Source organism: Lolium perenne, chromosome 5 (assembly GCF_019359855.2).
Source record: "Lolium perenne isolate Kyuss_39 chromosome 5, Kyuss_2.0, whole genome shotgun sequence".
Classification (NCBI taxonomy): Eukaryota; Viridiplantae; Streptophyta; class Magnoliopsida; order Poales; family Poaceae; genus Lolium; species Lolium perenne.
In genome coordinates, this window is record NC_067248.2 from 206,712,782 (window position 1) to 206,726,352 (window position 13,571).

Sequence of the window (13,571 nt, forward strand, 5' to 3'; positions counted from 1 at the left end):
ACTTTTAGCAAATAAAAAGGTGAACCTCTGAACCACATTGCTTTTTTAATTAGCTGTAATTCCCATGTACATGTACCAAACTTCGCGGTATGGAGAAAGTGAACTTCAGATAAGAAAAGATTAAGCTTCCAGTCATGCCTAAAGTGCAAATGAATAAACGATCACCATAAAGAGCGTCTCTTAGGTGCAGAACAAGAAGCAAAGTGGAGCATGAATTGTGTGAGCTTCCAGGTCGTAAACAAGTGGACCTCCGGACATGCAATTTTATAAAGGCTATTTTTTCCGTGCAGGAACTTTTGTTTACATGTATTGAACCAGTTTTAATCAAAGAGTGAACTTCCGACGTTATTGCAAAGCCATTTTTTGTAAATTAGGAGAATTCTGGTGGAAATTATTTTTTCAAGCATAATTCGTTTTTGTAGCCATAGAAGGAAACACTTGTAGGGAGCAAATTCACAGATTGTGAACTGCTACCATGGCCTACAGTGTGCTGCGCCATGGCCACTCGGTCACAGACGATACTAAGGAGAAGTGAACTATAAGGATTAGAAGAAGTGAACTTCACCCATCCTACGCCAGTCCCGCTAAGCCTAAGAGGAAGGCCTCTTACCAGCAACAAGCAGACAAGCACCGTTGAGAGATGAACTTGTGGAGTTCACTCCATCGCCAAAGACGAGCTCCGCTAAACTCCAGCGGCGGGGATTGTGAACCAAGTGAGCTTCCGAAAGAAGTTGAGGTGAACTTCCAAACTATCTTGGCCATAAAAATTGGAGCTCACATATGTACAAATAGAACTTCCCTGAAATCAAAGTTTAAGAATTCTCTGAAATAAACAAAGTGTACAGCCCGAATTCGTCTAATAAAATGAACTCATATGTAAAAGTAGATGAAATCTCAGTGACAAACAAAGTGCACACCCCAAGATAAACATATTTTTTTGAAACACAAATTAACTTGCTAAACAAATACACTCCTAATAAAAATGAACTTCAACGACAGACGTAGTGCACTTCTCGACAAATTTAAACCCAGACTTTAATAAACAAAGAAACCAAACTTCCAGAATCTCATGATTTGGAACCATTTTTGGTTATTTGTATTTCTGTTTTCGAGTGAACTGCAAGAAAAAAATTAACATCCCGTGTGGCTAAATCAAACTTCCAGTTGAATTTCAGCGAGCTTCTCAAAAAATATATATTCCGGCAAAAGTTGATAAATGTCCAGAAAAAAGTGCTTTTTATGTGTGAGACGAAGTGCACTTCTGTGTTAACCAAAACGAAATGTCTGAACCGAATAAAACTTGTTCACATAACCAACAATTTGTCAGAATAAGGGTGCACATGGTTCAACCACATGGTCCGCATGAGAAGTGAACTACAGTATAAAATGAACTAAACTTGAGCAGCTCTTCGATCTTTTGTTTATAACCCATGTCCTGAGCTGACCAACAAGCAAGCAAGCATGAGCCTGCAGCAAACTAGCTTGGATTCAGAAAAGCCATCGGCCAACAAGGAAAGCTGTATAGTAGAGTATATTCAGAAGATTTGTAAAAAAAAAAGTTATATTCAGAAGACAAATACAAGGAAACTCACACGATCCAAGCGCATTTCCAAACCAAGACAAGACTAAAAAAATAGAGAAAACTACGTAAGTGCAGTCTCTCTGAATCTACAAGTGCAGTCTCTCTTAGCTGAACCTGTCACATTTTTTTATAAACTTTCAACTCTGCTATTATGCACTTATCTGAATCTACAAGTGTTGTTGTGGATGGTCCTGGAGACAACCTTTTTACAAAAAGAAAAGTGAGAGATATTGCACTTACATGAATGGAAACTGCAGCTCACATCAGCGGCCGCTGTAGTGCAGGTAGAGCAAAGCAGCATCGTGGCTCTCCACAATCCATGCGCGTGCGGCCAGGAGTGGAAGGTCAGTGCAGCAGCCACAGACACAATAGGCGTAGGTGGTAGTATCCCCGCAATGGGTTGACGGGCGGCAAATCAGAGTTCCCCATCGTGCGCCGCCCAGCCCAGGGCGGATCCAGGCAAAGGAGGGGCGTTGACCGGCGGTGCGCCAAGCAGAAGATCCAGCAGCGGGGAGGAGCGCAAAGAGGAGCCTCTCTGTGGCAGTGGTGAGGCACACCCGCGAGCCGGCGACCGACACCAGGGTCGCGTGCAGGGCAGCCAGCGACGAGGGCTGGAAGGCTACTTCGTTGATGCGTCTCGACCTCCCATGAACTTGGGGATTTGGGGCTTCCGCCGGGGAAGGAGGCGGGGGCGGATTTGGGGCTGCCGCCGGGGAAGGAGGCGGGGAGGATTTGGGGCTTCTGCCGGGGAAGGAGGCGGGGGCGGATTTGGGGCTGCCGCCGGGGAAGAAGGCGGGGAGGATTTGGGGCTTCTGCCGGGGAAGGAGGCGGGGGCGGATTTGGGGCTGCCGCCGGGGAAGGAGGCGGGGGCGGATTTGGGCTTCCGCCGAAGCAGGCGGGGTCGTGCAGTTCGGACGTAGCACCGTGTGCGGTACAGTGGTCGGTGGTAAGAATAGGATGGTGGGCGTGGGTTGGCTGGGTGGTTCGAGAATAGCTATTCTAGAACCCCTCTTAAGGGGGGTTCGAGAATAGTTGGGCTCTATATATATATATATATATATATATATATATATATATATATATATATATATATATATATATATATATATATATATATATATATATATATATATATATATATATATATGGTATTGACTGTCAAAATAGACTCTTAAGTTTGTTGCACGGTCGATTTCTTCTCCATTTATTCCATGATTTTTATTTTTGTGTGTTGCTTAATATTTTCTTATTTCTTAAATCTTATTTTTTGCGATATTAATTATATGCAGGTGTAACAACTTGTTCCTCGGGTTCACATTTGTTTGCAATTTATATTGCGTGTGTTTGCTATCATTAGGATATAAGCTTGCCTAGTTCACGCTTTCTCTATTGATTTCATCTTCATCCTCCATCTTTTTATTTCTCCCTCTCCCCTCTCACTTTCTCTAGCTCTCCCTCTCTTTCTCCTCCTCCTCCTCCTCCTCCTCCTCCTCCTCTCTCTCTCTCTCTCTCTCCCTCTCTCTCTCTCTCTCTCTCTCTCTCTCTCTCTCTCTCTCTCTCTCTCTCTCTCTCTTTCTCTCTCCCTCTCTCTCCCTCTCTCTCCATCATCTCCCTCCCTCTCTCTCTCCTCTCCCTCCCTCTCGCTCTCTCTCTCCTCTCCCTCCCTCTTGCTCTCTCCCTCTCTCTCTCCCTGCTCTATCTATGGACCTTAACATATATATTATCTTCACTTTTAGTCGCTCACCACTGTTGGCCCACTTTAGAGGAGAGCAAAACATGCATAAAGTACTTTTCCTACATATGGTATGGTATCGAGACCAACATAACTATGTTCTTAATCGGGTGTTCATTGGCATCTAAGGGCCTTCGATCTGGCTATGGATGAGCTTTCTCTATTGAGACACACATCCAAAGCACGAATATGTATTCTATCATTTCTAGACAATATAGATCTGATTCCCTACTCCAGCCATCGTTCTACTCTGGCATTGGACCATGATAGTTATAATTTCATTGAACGATGTTGAGGGGGAGGGTAGGTGCCCAATCTAAGTATATCTACCACTTTTAGGCGGTGCATCTTTTGTATATTGGTTGATTTTTTCTTCATTTCTAAGGACTTGAGTAGACCAGTTCGAGGTACACACAAGAGTTTCTTTCCTTTTATGCTATTGCTTCTTTCTTTCATTGGTATTTTTCTTATCCTCTCGTGCATCGGTGCAATACTATGCTTTGCTTATTTTTATGTTTTTTTGTCTGTCATCAACCTCTCTATATGTACCTCCATAAATTCTCCTCGCTTTTCAGTCTCTCACCATCCTTTTTTCCAACAAGAGGAGAGAGCAAGAGAGATTTAAGTACCATTTCCCACATATGCTACAATCTCCACACCTACCTAACTATGTTCGTAGCCATACTGGGCATTGATTGACGTCAATAGGCTCCAACTCTGGCTATGGTTGGAGTTCCTTTAGTGTGGTATGGCATGCAAAGCACAACTATGTATTCCATCCTCCCCTCCAAGTATAGATCTCAGTCTTACTACAGTCATCCTTCTTTTAAGGCACTAGACCACATGGCGTTCAACGATGTTGAGGGGTAGGTAGGTGTCGTATTTGATAGGCTCTATCATTATCATAGTTTCTTGTTTGTTCTTTTTATCTATTAATATACTTTAATTGCAACACATTCTCTACAGGCAGTTGTTTGTCGTGCATCATTTTCATACTGGAAGATTTTTTCTTCTGATTGTCCAAGGGCTTGAGTAGATTTTTTGAGGCATGCACCTGTTTGTGTCATTGATTGATGATATTCTTGTCCTCTCTTGCGCTGGTGCAATGCACAACTTTGATGAGCCTCCAGTAGTGCCACCATCCAAATCATTTTTTACCCCTAGCCCCACCATGTTTTTATGGACCTGGTGGCGGCTTGAGGAGATATATGTCATCATTAGATCTCAAATCGGGCATTTCCCTATTCCAGGGATTCTATTCTCCACTATTGCTTGATATTTCCGTACCTTTTAGCAATGAAGAAGTTGCAACCGAAAGGTTCAAAAAAAGGAGTTGCAACCGCATCCACATGAATCCTGGTGCCATAGGTTCGATTTACCTCCTTCATCCTTGTACCAAAAGTCCAAAGCCATGGGTTCTAGGAAGGTTTCTAACCGCGTACTTAACCTCCTCAATAGTGGTCGCCGGCGACTTGCATTTCATCAACGACAATAAACACAAGTTCGTCAATGTGGTAACTCGGTGCATGTTACGTGGTAATGGCGGTCCTCTAAGAGCACCTATTTTTTCTGGCCTTCAGTTACTCATATATTATGATTGTGTGTGTGAGGGGGGGGGGGGAGGGGAAGCATTGTACGCTATTTTTTTTTAGCATATGTCGATGTTATTTAAAAGGAAAACCATGTGTATCGGGTGGGGGGTCTGTGTGCTCGCATTCTTCGGGTGCGTGGCAGTACGAACTCTTTCATGGTATCCACATATGAACAACATGGGTCCCACCACACCTCACATTCGGAGTTTCATGTCCATTCATTTTATTTTATGTCATCTTCCCCAAATAAACCAAGGCCCAGCAACCTCATCAGTAGGAGCACATCATCCGCATGGGGAGAGCCACCGCTTAATGCAACACGCGCGGAACTCGGACCTGCACGCCGGCATGCAACGCACAAAATCCCCGTCCGTGACTCGGCCAGGCAGATGATGCATTCCCACGCCACGCCAGCCGGCTCCTTCCTCACCGCCGAGCGCCGAGTAGAACAACTCCAGCAACGCAGCGCAAGACCAACCTGCGACATCTTCTTCAGGTCCATCGTTGCTCCATCGAGGGAAAAGGGGTGGCTCCGTTGGTGCCGTTCACCCACACCCGACACCGCCGTTGTGCCCCCTCCCTTGGTCCCACCGCGCCGCCATGATTCCCCACCTCCAATGTGCCTCTCTTCGGTGTCAAGGTTTCGCGCCGCCGCGACCCAACTAAGCTCCCAAACGGTGCCGTCAACATTCAACCTCGAGCAGGGCACCACCTCCTCGTCCTCTGCTGCACCTCCAAGCTCGAGCAGGAGGAAGCCGTGGCATCCCTTGTAGCGACGACAAAGCTATTTGTCACCATTGCTACAAATATCTGCTACAATATGTCTATATATTTTCACCACAAAACGATTTTTTTTGCTACAACTGTTCACTGTATAAAATTGCCGATACAAAGTCCAGCAAGGGTCTCCGGCGAAGTCAATCTTGCTACAGTAGCAGCAAAAGAAATCCAGTAATGTCTTCGACGAGGTCAATCTCCGCATTTGACTCGACGAGTGCGGAGGGTAAGGAAGTTAGCCGAGCCTAGGAGGATACGCTTAGGTAGCTGGAACGTAGGGTCCCTGACGGGTAAGTTACGGGAGTTAGTTGATACAGCGGTGAGGAGGCGTGTTGATGTCCTATGTGTCCAAGAGACCAACTGGAAGGGACAGAAGGCGAAGGAGGTGGAGGATAGCGGTTTCAAGTTGTGGTACACGGGGACAACTTCAAACAAAAATGGAGTAGGCATCTTGGTCAATAAGAGCCTCAGGGATGGAGTTCTGGACGTCAAGAGGCAAGGGGACCGGATGATCCTTGTCAAGCTGGTTGTTGGGGACTTAGTCCTCAATGTTATCAGCGCGTATGCCCCACAAGTAGGCCAGAATGAGAGCACCAAGAGGGAGTTCTGGGAAGGCCTGGAGGACTTGGTTAGGAGGGTACCTATTGGTGAGAAGCTCTTCATAGGAGGAGACCTCAATGGCCATGTGGGTACATCTAACACAGGTTTTGAAAGGGTGCATGGGGGCTTTGGCTATGGCATCAGGAACCAAGAAGGAGAAGATGTCCTGAGCTTCGCTCTAGCCTATGACATGGTCGTAGCTAACACCCTCTTTAGGAAGAGAGAATCCCATCTAGTGACGTTCAGTAGTGGTCTACACTCTAGCCAGATTGATTTTGTCCTCTCTAGAAGAGAAGACAGACGCGCCTGCATTGATTTTAAGGTGATACCTGGAGAGAGTGTTGTCCCTCAACATAAGCTGGTGGTTGCTGACTTTCGCTTTAGGATCCGTGTCCAGCGGGGTAAGCGCGCCAAAGTCGCTAGAACAAAGTGGTGGAAGCTCAAGGGTGAGGCATCCCAGGCTTTCAGGGAGAGGGTTATTAAGGAGGGCCCTTTGGGAGGAAGGAGGCGATGAAAACATGATGTGGACGAGTATGGCGACCTGCTTGCGGAAGGTCGCTGTAGAGGAGTTTGGGGTGACTAAGGGAAGTAGAAGGGAAGCTAAGGATACCTGGTGGTGGAACGATGAGGTCCAGAAGGTTATTAGGGAGAAAAAGGACTGTTTGAGATGCCTATATGCGGACGAGAGTGCAGCTAACATGGAGAAGTACAAGGTGGCGAAGAAGGCTGCAAAGCGGGCGGTGAGTGAAGCAAGGGGTCGGGCGTATGAGGACCTCTACCAACGTTTAAACACGAAGGAAGGCGAAAGGGACATCTATAAGATGGCCAAGTTTAGGGAGAGGAAGACGAGGGATGTCAACGAAGTCAAATGCATCAAGGACGGAGATGATCAGCTTCTTGTGAAGGATGAGGCGATCAAGCGTAGATGGTGGGAGTACTTTGACAACCTTTACAATGGAGAGGCTAAGAGCTCTACCATTGAGCTAGACGACTCCTTTGATGATACCAGCATGTGCTTTGTGCGACGTATCCAGGAGTCTGAGGTTAAGGAGGCGTTAAGGAGGATGAAAGGGGGCAAGGTGATGGGTCCTGATGGTATCCCCATCGAGGCGTGGAGAGGCCTTGGAGACGTAGCGATAGTATGGCTAACTAAGCTTTTCAACCTCATTTTTCGGTCAAACAAGATGCCCGAAGAATGGAGGCGGAGTATTTTAGTACCAATCTTCAAGAACAAGGGGGATGTTCAAAGTCGTACTAATTACCGTGGAATCAAGCTGATGAGCCATACTATTAAGCTATGGGAGAGAGTCATTGAGCACCGCTTAAGAAGGTTGACAAGCGTGACCAAAAACCAATTTGGTTTCATGCCTGGGAGGTCTACCATGGAAGCCATCTTCTTGGTACGACAGCTGATGGAGAGATACAGGGAGCAAAAGAAGGACCTTCATATGGTGTTCATTGATTTGGAGAAGGCCTATGATAAGATACCTCGGAATGTCATGTGGTGGGCCTTGGAGAAACACAAGGTCCCAATAAAGTACATTACCCTCATCAAGGATATGTATGATAATGTTGTGACAAGTGTTCGAACAAGCGATGGCGACACTGATGACTTTCCAATTAGAATAGGGCTACACCAAGGGTCAGCTTTGAGCCCTTATCTTTTTGATTTGGTGATGGATGAGGTCACAATATATATACAAGGAGACATCCCATGGTGTATGCTCTTTGCGGACGATGTGGTGCTAGTCGATGATAGCCGAACGGGGGTTAATAGAAAGTTAGAGTTGTGGAGGCGAACTCTCGAATCGAAAGGTTTTAGGCTTAGTAGAACTAAAACTGAATACATGAGGTGCAGTTTCAGTTCTACTAGGCACGAGGAGGGAGAGGTTAGCCTTAATGGGCAGGTGGTACCGGAGAGAGACACTTTTCGATATTTGGGGTCCATGTTGCAGAAGGATGGCGATATCGATGAAGATGTGGGCCACTGAATCAAGACTGGTTGGATGAAGTGGCGCCAAGCTTCTGGCGTACTCTGTGACAAGAGAGTGCCACAAAAGCTAAAAGGCAGATTTTATAGGACAGCTATCCGACCTGCGATGTTGTATGGCGCTGAGTGTTGGCCAACGAAGAGACGACATATCCAACAGTTAAGTGTAGCAGAGATGCGCATGTTGAGATGGATATGTGGCCACACAAGAAAGGATCGGGTACGGAACGACGATATACGGGAGAGAGTTGGGGTAGCACCGATTGAAGAGAAGCTGGTCCAACATCGTCTCAGATGGTTTGGACATATCCAACGGAGGCCTCCGGAAGCGCCGGTGCATAGCGGACGGATAAAGCGTGATGAGACTGTTAAGAGGGGTCGTGGTAGACCAAACTTGACATGTGAGGAGTCCGTTAAGAGAGACCTGAAGGTTTGGAATATCGACAAAGATTTAACCATGGATAGGGGTGCGTGGAAGTTAGCTATCCACGTTCCGGAACCATGACTTTGCTTCGAGAACTTATGGGTTTCAACTCTAGCCTACCCCAACTTGTTTGGGACTGAAAGGCTTGGTTGTTGTTGTTGTTGTTGTTGTTGTAAATAGTCTCCGCTGGTCTTCAATGAGGTATGTGTGTTTCATGGGTGAACCACTTTTTGCTACAACCGCGGATGGTTTTGCTGCATTTGCGCTTTTATGGAAAGTGGGATATTGGTGGGAATACCTTTTGCTCGAATCAAAACTTTTTTGTCCTACATTGGTATTTTATAGAAGCAAAAACAGGATTGGAAGGGTGGGTGGACATGTGTCGCGCTCTGGATTAGAAGAATGATTTTTTTTATCACCTGGTACATGCCCAAGCGAGCTCTATTTTAAAAGGAAAAAAGTGAGCATAAGCAAGGGTCAACCCCTAGGTTTCATAATTTGGTGTCTTAAAAATGTGAAATATTTTTCAGTCGGATGCGATGTTCCCATTGATAGTGAGGTTTTTGTAGTGACTGTCGTTCATAAGACCCGTCAGATTCTTTTTTTTAGACTTGATCTCTCGAAGGTACTTGTGCATGTACATATTTCAGAAAAGAAAAAATAGGAAAGAAATGAATGATCATCAAGTTTTGTTTGCCTCATCGGTTACTAGGGGTGATTTCCCAACAGCTTATACATCATAGCAAACAAATCCCAGCCTAGTCTAAAATTCATATGAAAAATTCAGCGCTAACCTGCCCTGGCCTAAGAATTCTGGGTCCGCTACCGGGTATACCAATCTGCCGTTGGCTGTGAAAAGGAGACCATCCTCAACAAAAAAAAGAGCAGATGCATTTGTGTGGATCTTCCGGCGGGCAGTCGCCAAAGGCGGCCTTGATGTCCGGGTACTTCCACATGAATAGCTCCACGCACAGCGCGCCACAGCGGTCCCGATCGCAGATGCGATCGTGGGGAACGCGGACGCCGACGGCGGCGTCGCACGGGTACCCGTGGCCATGCCCGGATGACACGGGGGAGGAGGAGGAGGAGGTTGCCTCAAGCTCAGCGACTGCTCCACGGTTCATACGAGAGACTGCGTGAGGCACTGCGAACAAGTAGCAATTAGTTATCCCGTACCTTAGTACTTCGATCGTGCTCTGATCACGAGGCGAGAGAGATGGGACTGGGCAAGGGAGCTCAACCTAGGCAAAGCGCCAGGAGCACTAACAGTGCAAGAGACGATGCTCTGGCCGCCATGACACTACCGCTGTTGTTCGATCGATCGACGAACCTAGCGAGTTTCTTCGATCCGTGATTAACTATAGATCTCCTAGTATTTGGATGCGCTTTGGGTGCATCTCAATGTGGTTTAAATATGACAGGCTAGTTAATGAAGGATCGTGTCTTAAGCTAGTTATATGGTAAGTGTTTATTTCCGTATCATTTCCGTATCCAAAATATCATGTTCAATATTTCAGTTTGATGGCCAGGATAATACGTAGGTTTATTTTATTTTTAATTCCTTGCCATTTTTATGCATAAGCGAGACAGCGTGTTGGAATGCATTAATTCTCTGACATCCCAAGATTATTCCATAAAATCTAGGCGATTTCATGCCCAATCAATAGGTTCTTCCTCCTCAGAACAACTTCCATGCCCGGCCAGATTCCCAGAACAACCGTACATGGACGTATGAGTCCGAGTTCAATGCATGAAACGGTTCTGCGAAGTGCATTTTTTTTATGTATAAGAAGCATATCAATGTTACATCTGTAGCTTTGTAATTTTGGACAATGCTATGACTTTAGCTTTGGGAGAAATTAATTTGATAGTACGAATGCTCCCATTTAAAAAAAATGAATTTCACGTTCTTCCTAAAAAAAGGAAAAAATAGAAAAGTCCTTTTTTTTCGAAATGAGAGCATCGCCCCAGCCTCTGCATCCAAAGGATGCACACGGTTTTTCTTTATTAAATTATTCGCAAAGTCTTACAAGGGAGATACAAAGATCAACTCGAAGCCACCTTTTCAGCGATAACTCGCTATACCTACAAGAGCGATGAAGGGGGTGACCATGAATAGGGTCATTACCCTGACAATACACCAACGCACATCATCTAAAACTGAATGCCTTCCCAAGCCACCCATTGGCGGGTCAGAAGCAGAACAAGTCAAGCGGATCCTGAGCGCACGCCATTACACACGCCACAGAAATCGCTACCGCCTTCTTCCTCGCACCCATCTTCAAGAGGGATCGCCGCATTTACCTTGCCAGACCTGCCGTCCAGACAGCTCCACCATTCTGCACGCGTGCAGCAGTCCGCGCCCATCTTCGATACCCTGCAGCTCCACGCCGCCGAGAATCATCGACGTCAACGTGGTAGATGAACACCACTCCACCAAGATCCACCTCCATCCAGCCGCTGCTGCAAAAACGATGTCCCAAGAGGTAGAACGACGCAGAAAGCGTCGTCATCATCCGATCCGGGAGACCCGGATCTAGGATTTCCCCCGGAGCAGCACGAGTAAGTCCTATTGACTGCTCCTTTCTCCATACGCGTGGAAAAGCATGAAAAAAAGGCTAGAATGGTACGATCACCCTGTCACCCTAAATGAAAGGCGTGATCTCGTAGTTCTTGTCTATAAAGATGCGTTGTTAGGTGCTCCATTTTTCCATTAACGACGAACCTCAACATGTGTTCGAGAGATAACTCTCCCTACACTCATAAGCACACATGTGATGGTAGTACAGTCCATGGCCTTGAAAGTGAAGCGGCATTGTATTTATCCAAGCACATCTCTTTGTTGAAGAAGCATACAAGTGATGCGTTGGAAGCTTTGTAATTTTATGCCTCCTTTTACGAGGAAGCAAAAAAAGGTTAGGAAGCATCCTGCAGCCATGGCAGGTAGAGGCAGCGGCAGTCAACCGCGATCTCGGTGGAGAAGGCGGCGTCCCATGTAGTACTTGTTTACTGTGTATATGGGAGTCTAATATACTGTATCGTTATTCCTTTCGAGCAAAAAAAAAATTTGCAACTATTTCCTAAATGATATTCCAACCATTCTATTTGAAAAAATAGCGGAGGCGCTTGCCGCGTGAGCAGGAGTTCAGGACACACCGAAACACTTGTACTGACTTACAAGCAACACCTTGGCAGATTTATCACTTACTCTACTCAACAGGACGAGCTCCCTTTTATACCTAACCAATGTCGCGACTCGCGAGCGCCCACAACAACAACACTGGTCGCTCCATCGATCAATTCAGTAGCCATGGGCGGCACGCCGCGCAGCAGCATCGGCCACATCCTGCCCGGCGCCGGCTTCTTCGCCGTCGGCCTGTGGCACCTTTTCAGCCACGTCAGGCTCTTCTCCCTGCGCCCGGACTCGTACGTGGCGCCGGTCTGGTTCCCCGTCACAGGCGCCCGCTACCTGGAGCCGGCCCTCGTCATCGCCGGCAGCGCCGTGGAGCTCGTCATGGAGATGTTCGTGGACCACTCCACCTTCCTGCCGTTCGACGCCGACGGCTCCATCCCGTCCGACCGCCTCCACAACCACGAGCATGCCATCATCTGCCTCGCGCTCATCGTCTACGCCGGCGCCGCCGTCCACCTCGACCGGGCCCGCGCCCCTGGCCGCCGCGCGCTTTGCCTCCTCCTCGTGTCCGTCGTCTTCGCGCAGGAGCTCCTCGTGTTCCACTTCCACTCCACGACGCACGCCGGCGTCGAGGGACAGTTCCACTGGATCCTCCAGGTGGTCGTCGCCGCGTGCCTCGGCACCACGCTCCTCGGCATCGGCTTCCCGCGGAGCATCGCCGTGAGCCTGGCCCGGTCGGCCTGCATCATGTTCCACGGGGTGTGGTTGGCCGTCATCGGCGCCATGGTGTGGGTGCCCAGCATGGCGCCCAAGGGGTGCTCCCTGGTGCGGGAGGACGGCCGCGACACCGTGCGCTGCCGCGACAAGGCCAGCCTCCACCGCGCCAGGGCGCTCGTGAACCTGCAGTTCGGGTGGTACCTCTCCTTCATGACGATCTTCGTCCTCGCAATCTACCTGTACGTCTGCAACAAATACCCCGCCGAACAAGCGTACGCGCGGCTCGTCCACAAAGCCGCCGGCGACGAGGAGGAACAAGATCACCTGGAGCTGGAGGCGTACAAGTGCAGCGTGCATGACATGGGCGGGGACATACATGTGCGCGGCTTATCGCCATTGGAGATTGAGGTGTAATGTGTCAAAAGACTCAAAACTGTAACATAATATACCTGCAGTTGTATTGTACAGTGTTTCTTAGAAACTGTGAATATCCATGGATCGATCGGAATTCGGACGTGCCTATCTTTAATTTCCCGCGCTTTTTTGCTGGCATTGAAGACAAAACATGTTACCAAAAAGCCAAAAACGTATTCCCTCCGTAGCAGTGGCGGAGGGTGACAGCTAAACTAGGAGGGGCTAATTGCTCAGCTTGAAGTGTTAGCCTGGGCCGAATAAGCAGTATGTCTCATGTTGGCCAATATTTTCTCAACTTTTATGAGCTAAATGACCAAGTTTTGCTGCTGGAAGACCGGGCCACAACCCGGGATGGTCTCCAAGACCCTCCGCCAGTGCTCCGTAGGGAATGAAACCATTGGGGTCGGTCTCTAGGTTATTGTGTAAATTTTCACTACTAAGTAATAACAAATGTTAGATTAGTGAAGGATATATGGGTTTTATTGGGTTCATCTCAACCCAACACTTACACAGCAGCTACGCCATCGCAGGACTAGTAATAACTGCAATATCGTAATTTCGGTATGAATCACTACAACACGGTAACCATATTTCCACTCTGAATCCGCGG

General features: G+C 47.5%; 2 protein-coding genes across 2 annotated transcripts; both read left to right on the forward strand.

Moving 5' to 3' along the window:
* The first annotated feature begins 6,816 nt into the window (after positions 1–6,816).
* On the forward strand, positions 6,817–9,266 carry LOC139831728 (uncharacterized). The gene is made up of 2 exons (XM_071821051.1): positions 6,817–7,362; positions 9,228–9,266. The coding sequence occupies exons 1-2, from the start codon at positions 6,817–6,819 to the stop codon at positions 9,264–9,266; spliced, it is 585 nt and encodes a 194-aa protein (XP_071677152.1).
* Positions 9,267–11,970: 2,704 nt separating this feature from the next.
* LOC127298191 (uncharacterized) lies at positions 11,971–13,009 on the forward strand. Its single transcript, XM_051328118.1, has one exon. It carries the CDS (start codon positions 12,008–12,010, stop codon positions 12,959–12,961), a length of 954 nt encoding a protein of 317 aa, XP_051184078.1. The 5' UTR covers positions 11,971–12,007; the 3' UTR covers positions 12,962–13,009.
* The last annotated feature ends 562 nt before the right edge of the window (positions 13,010–13,571 follow it).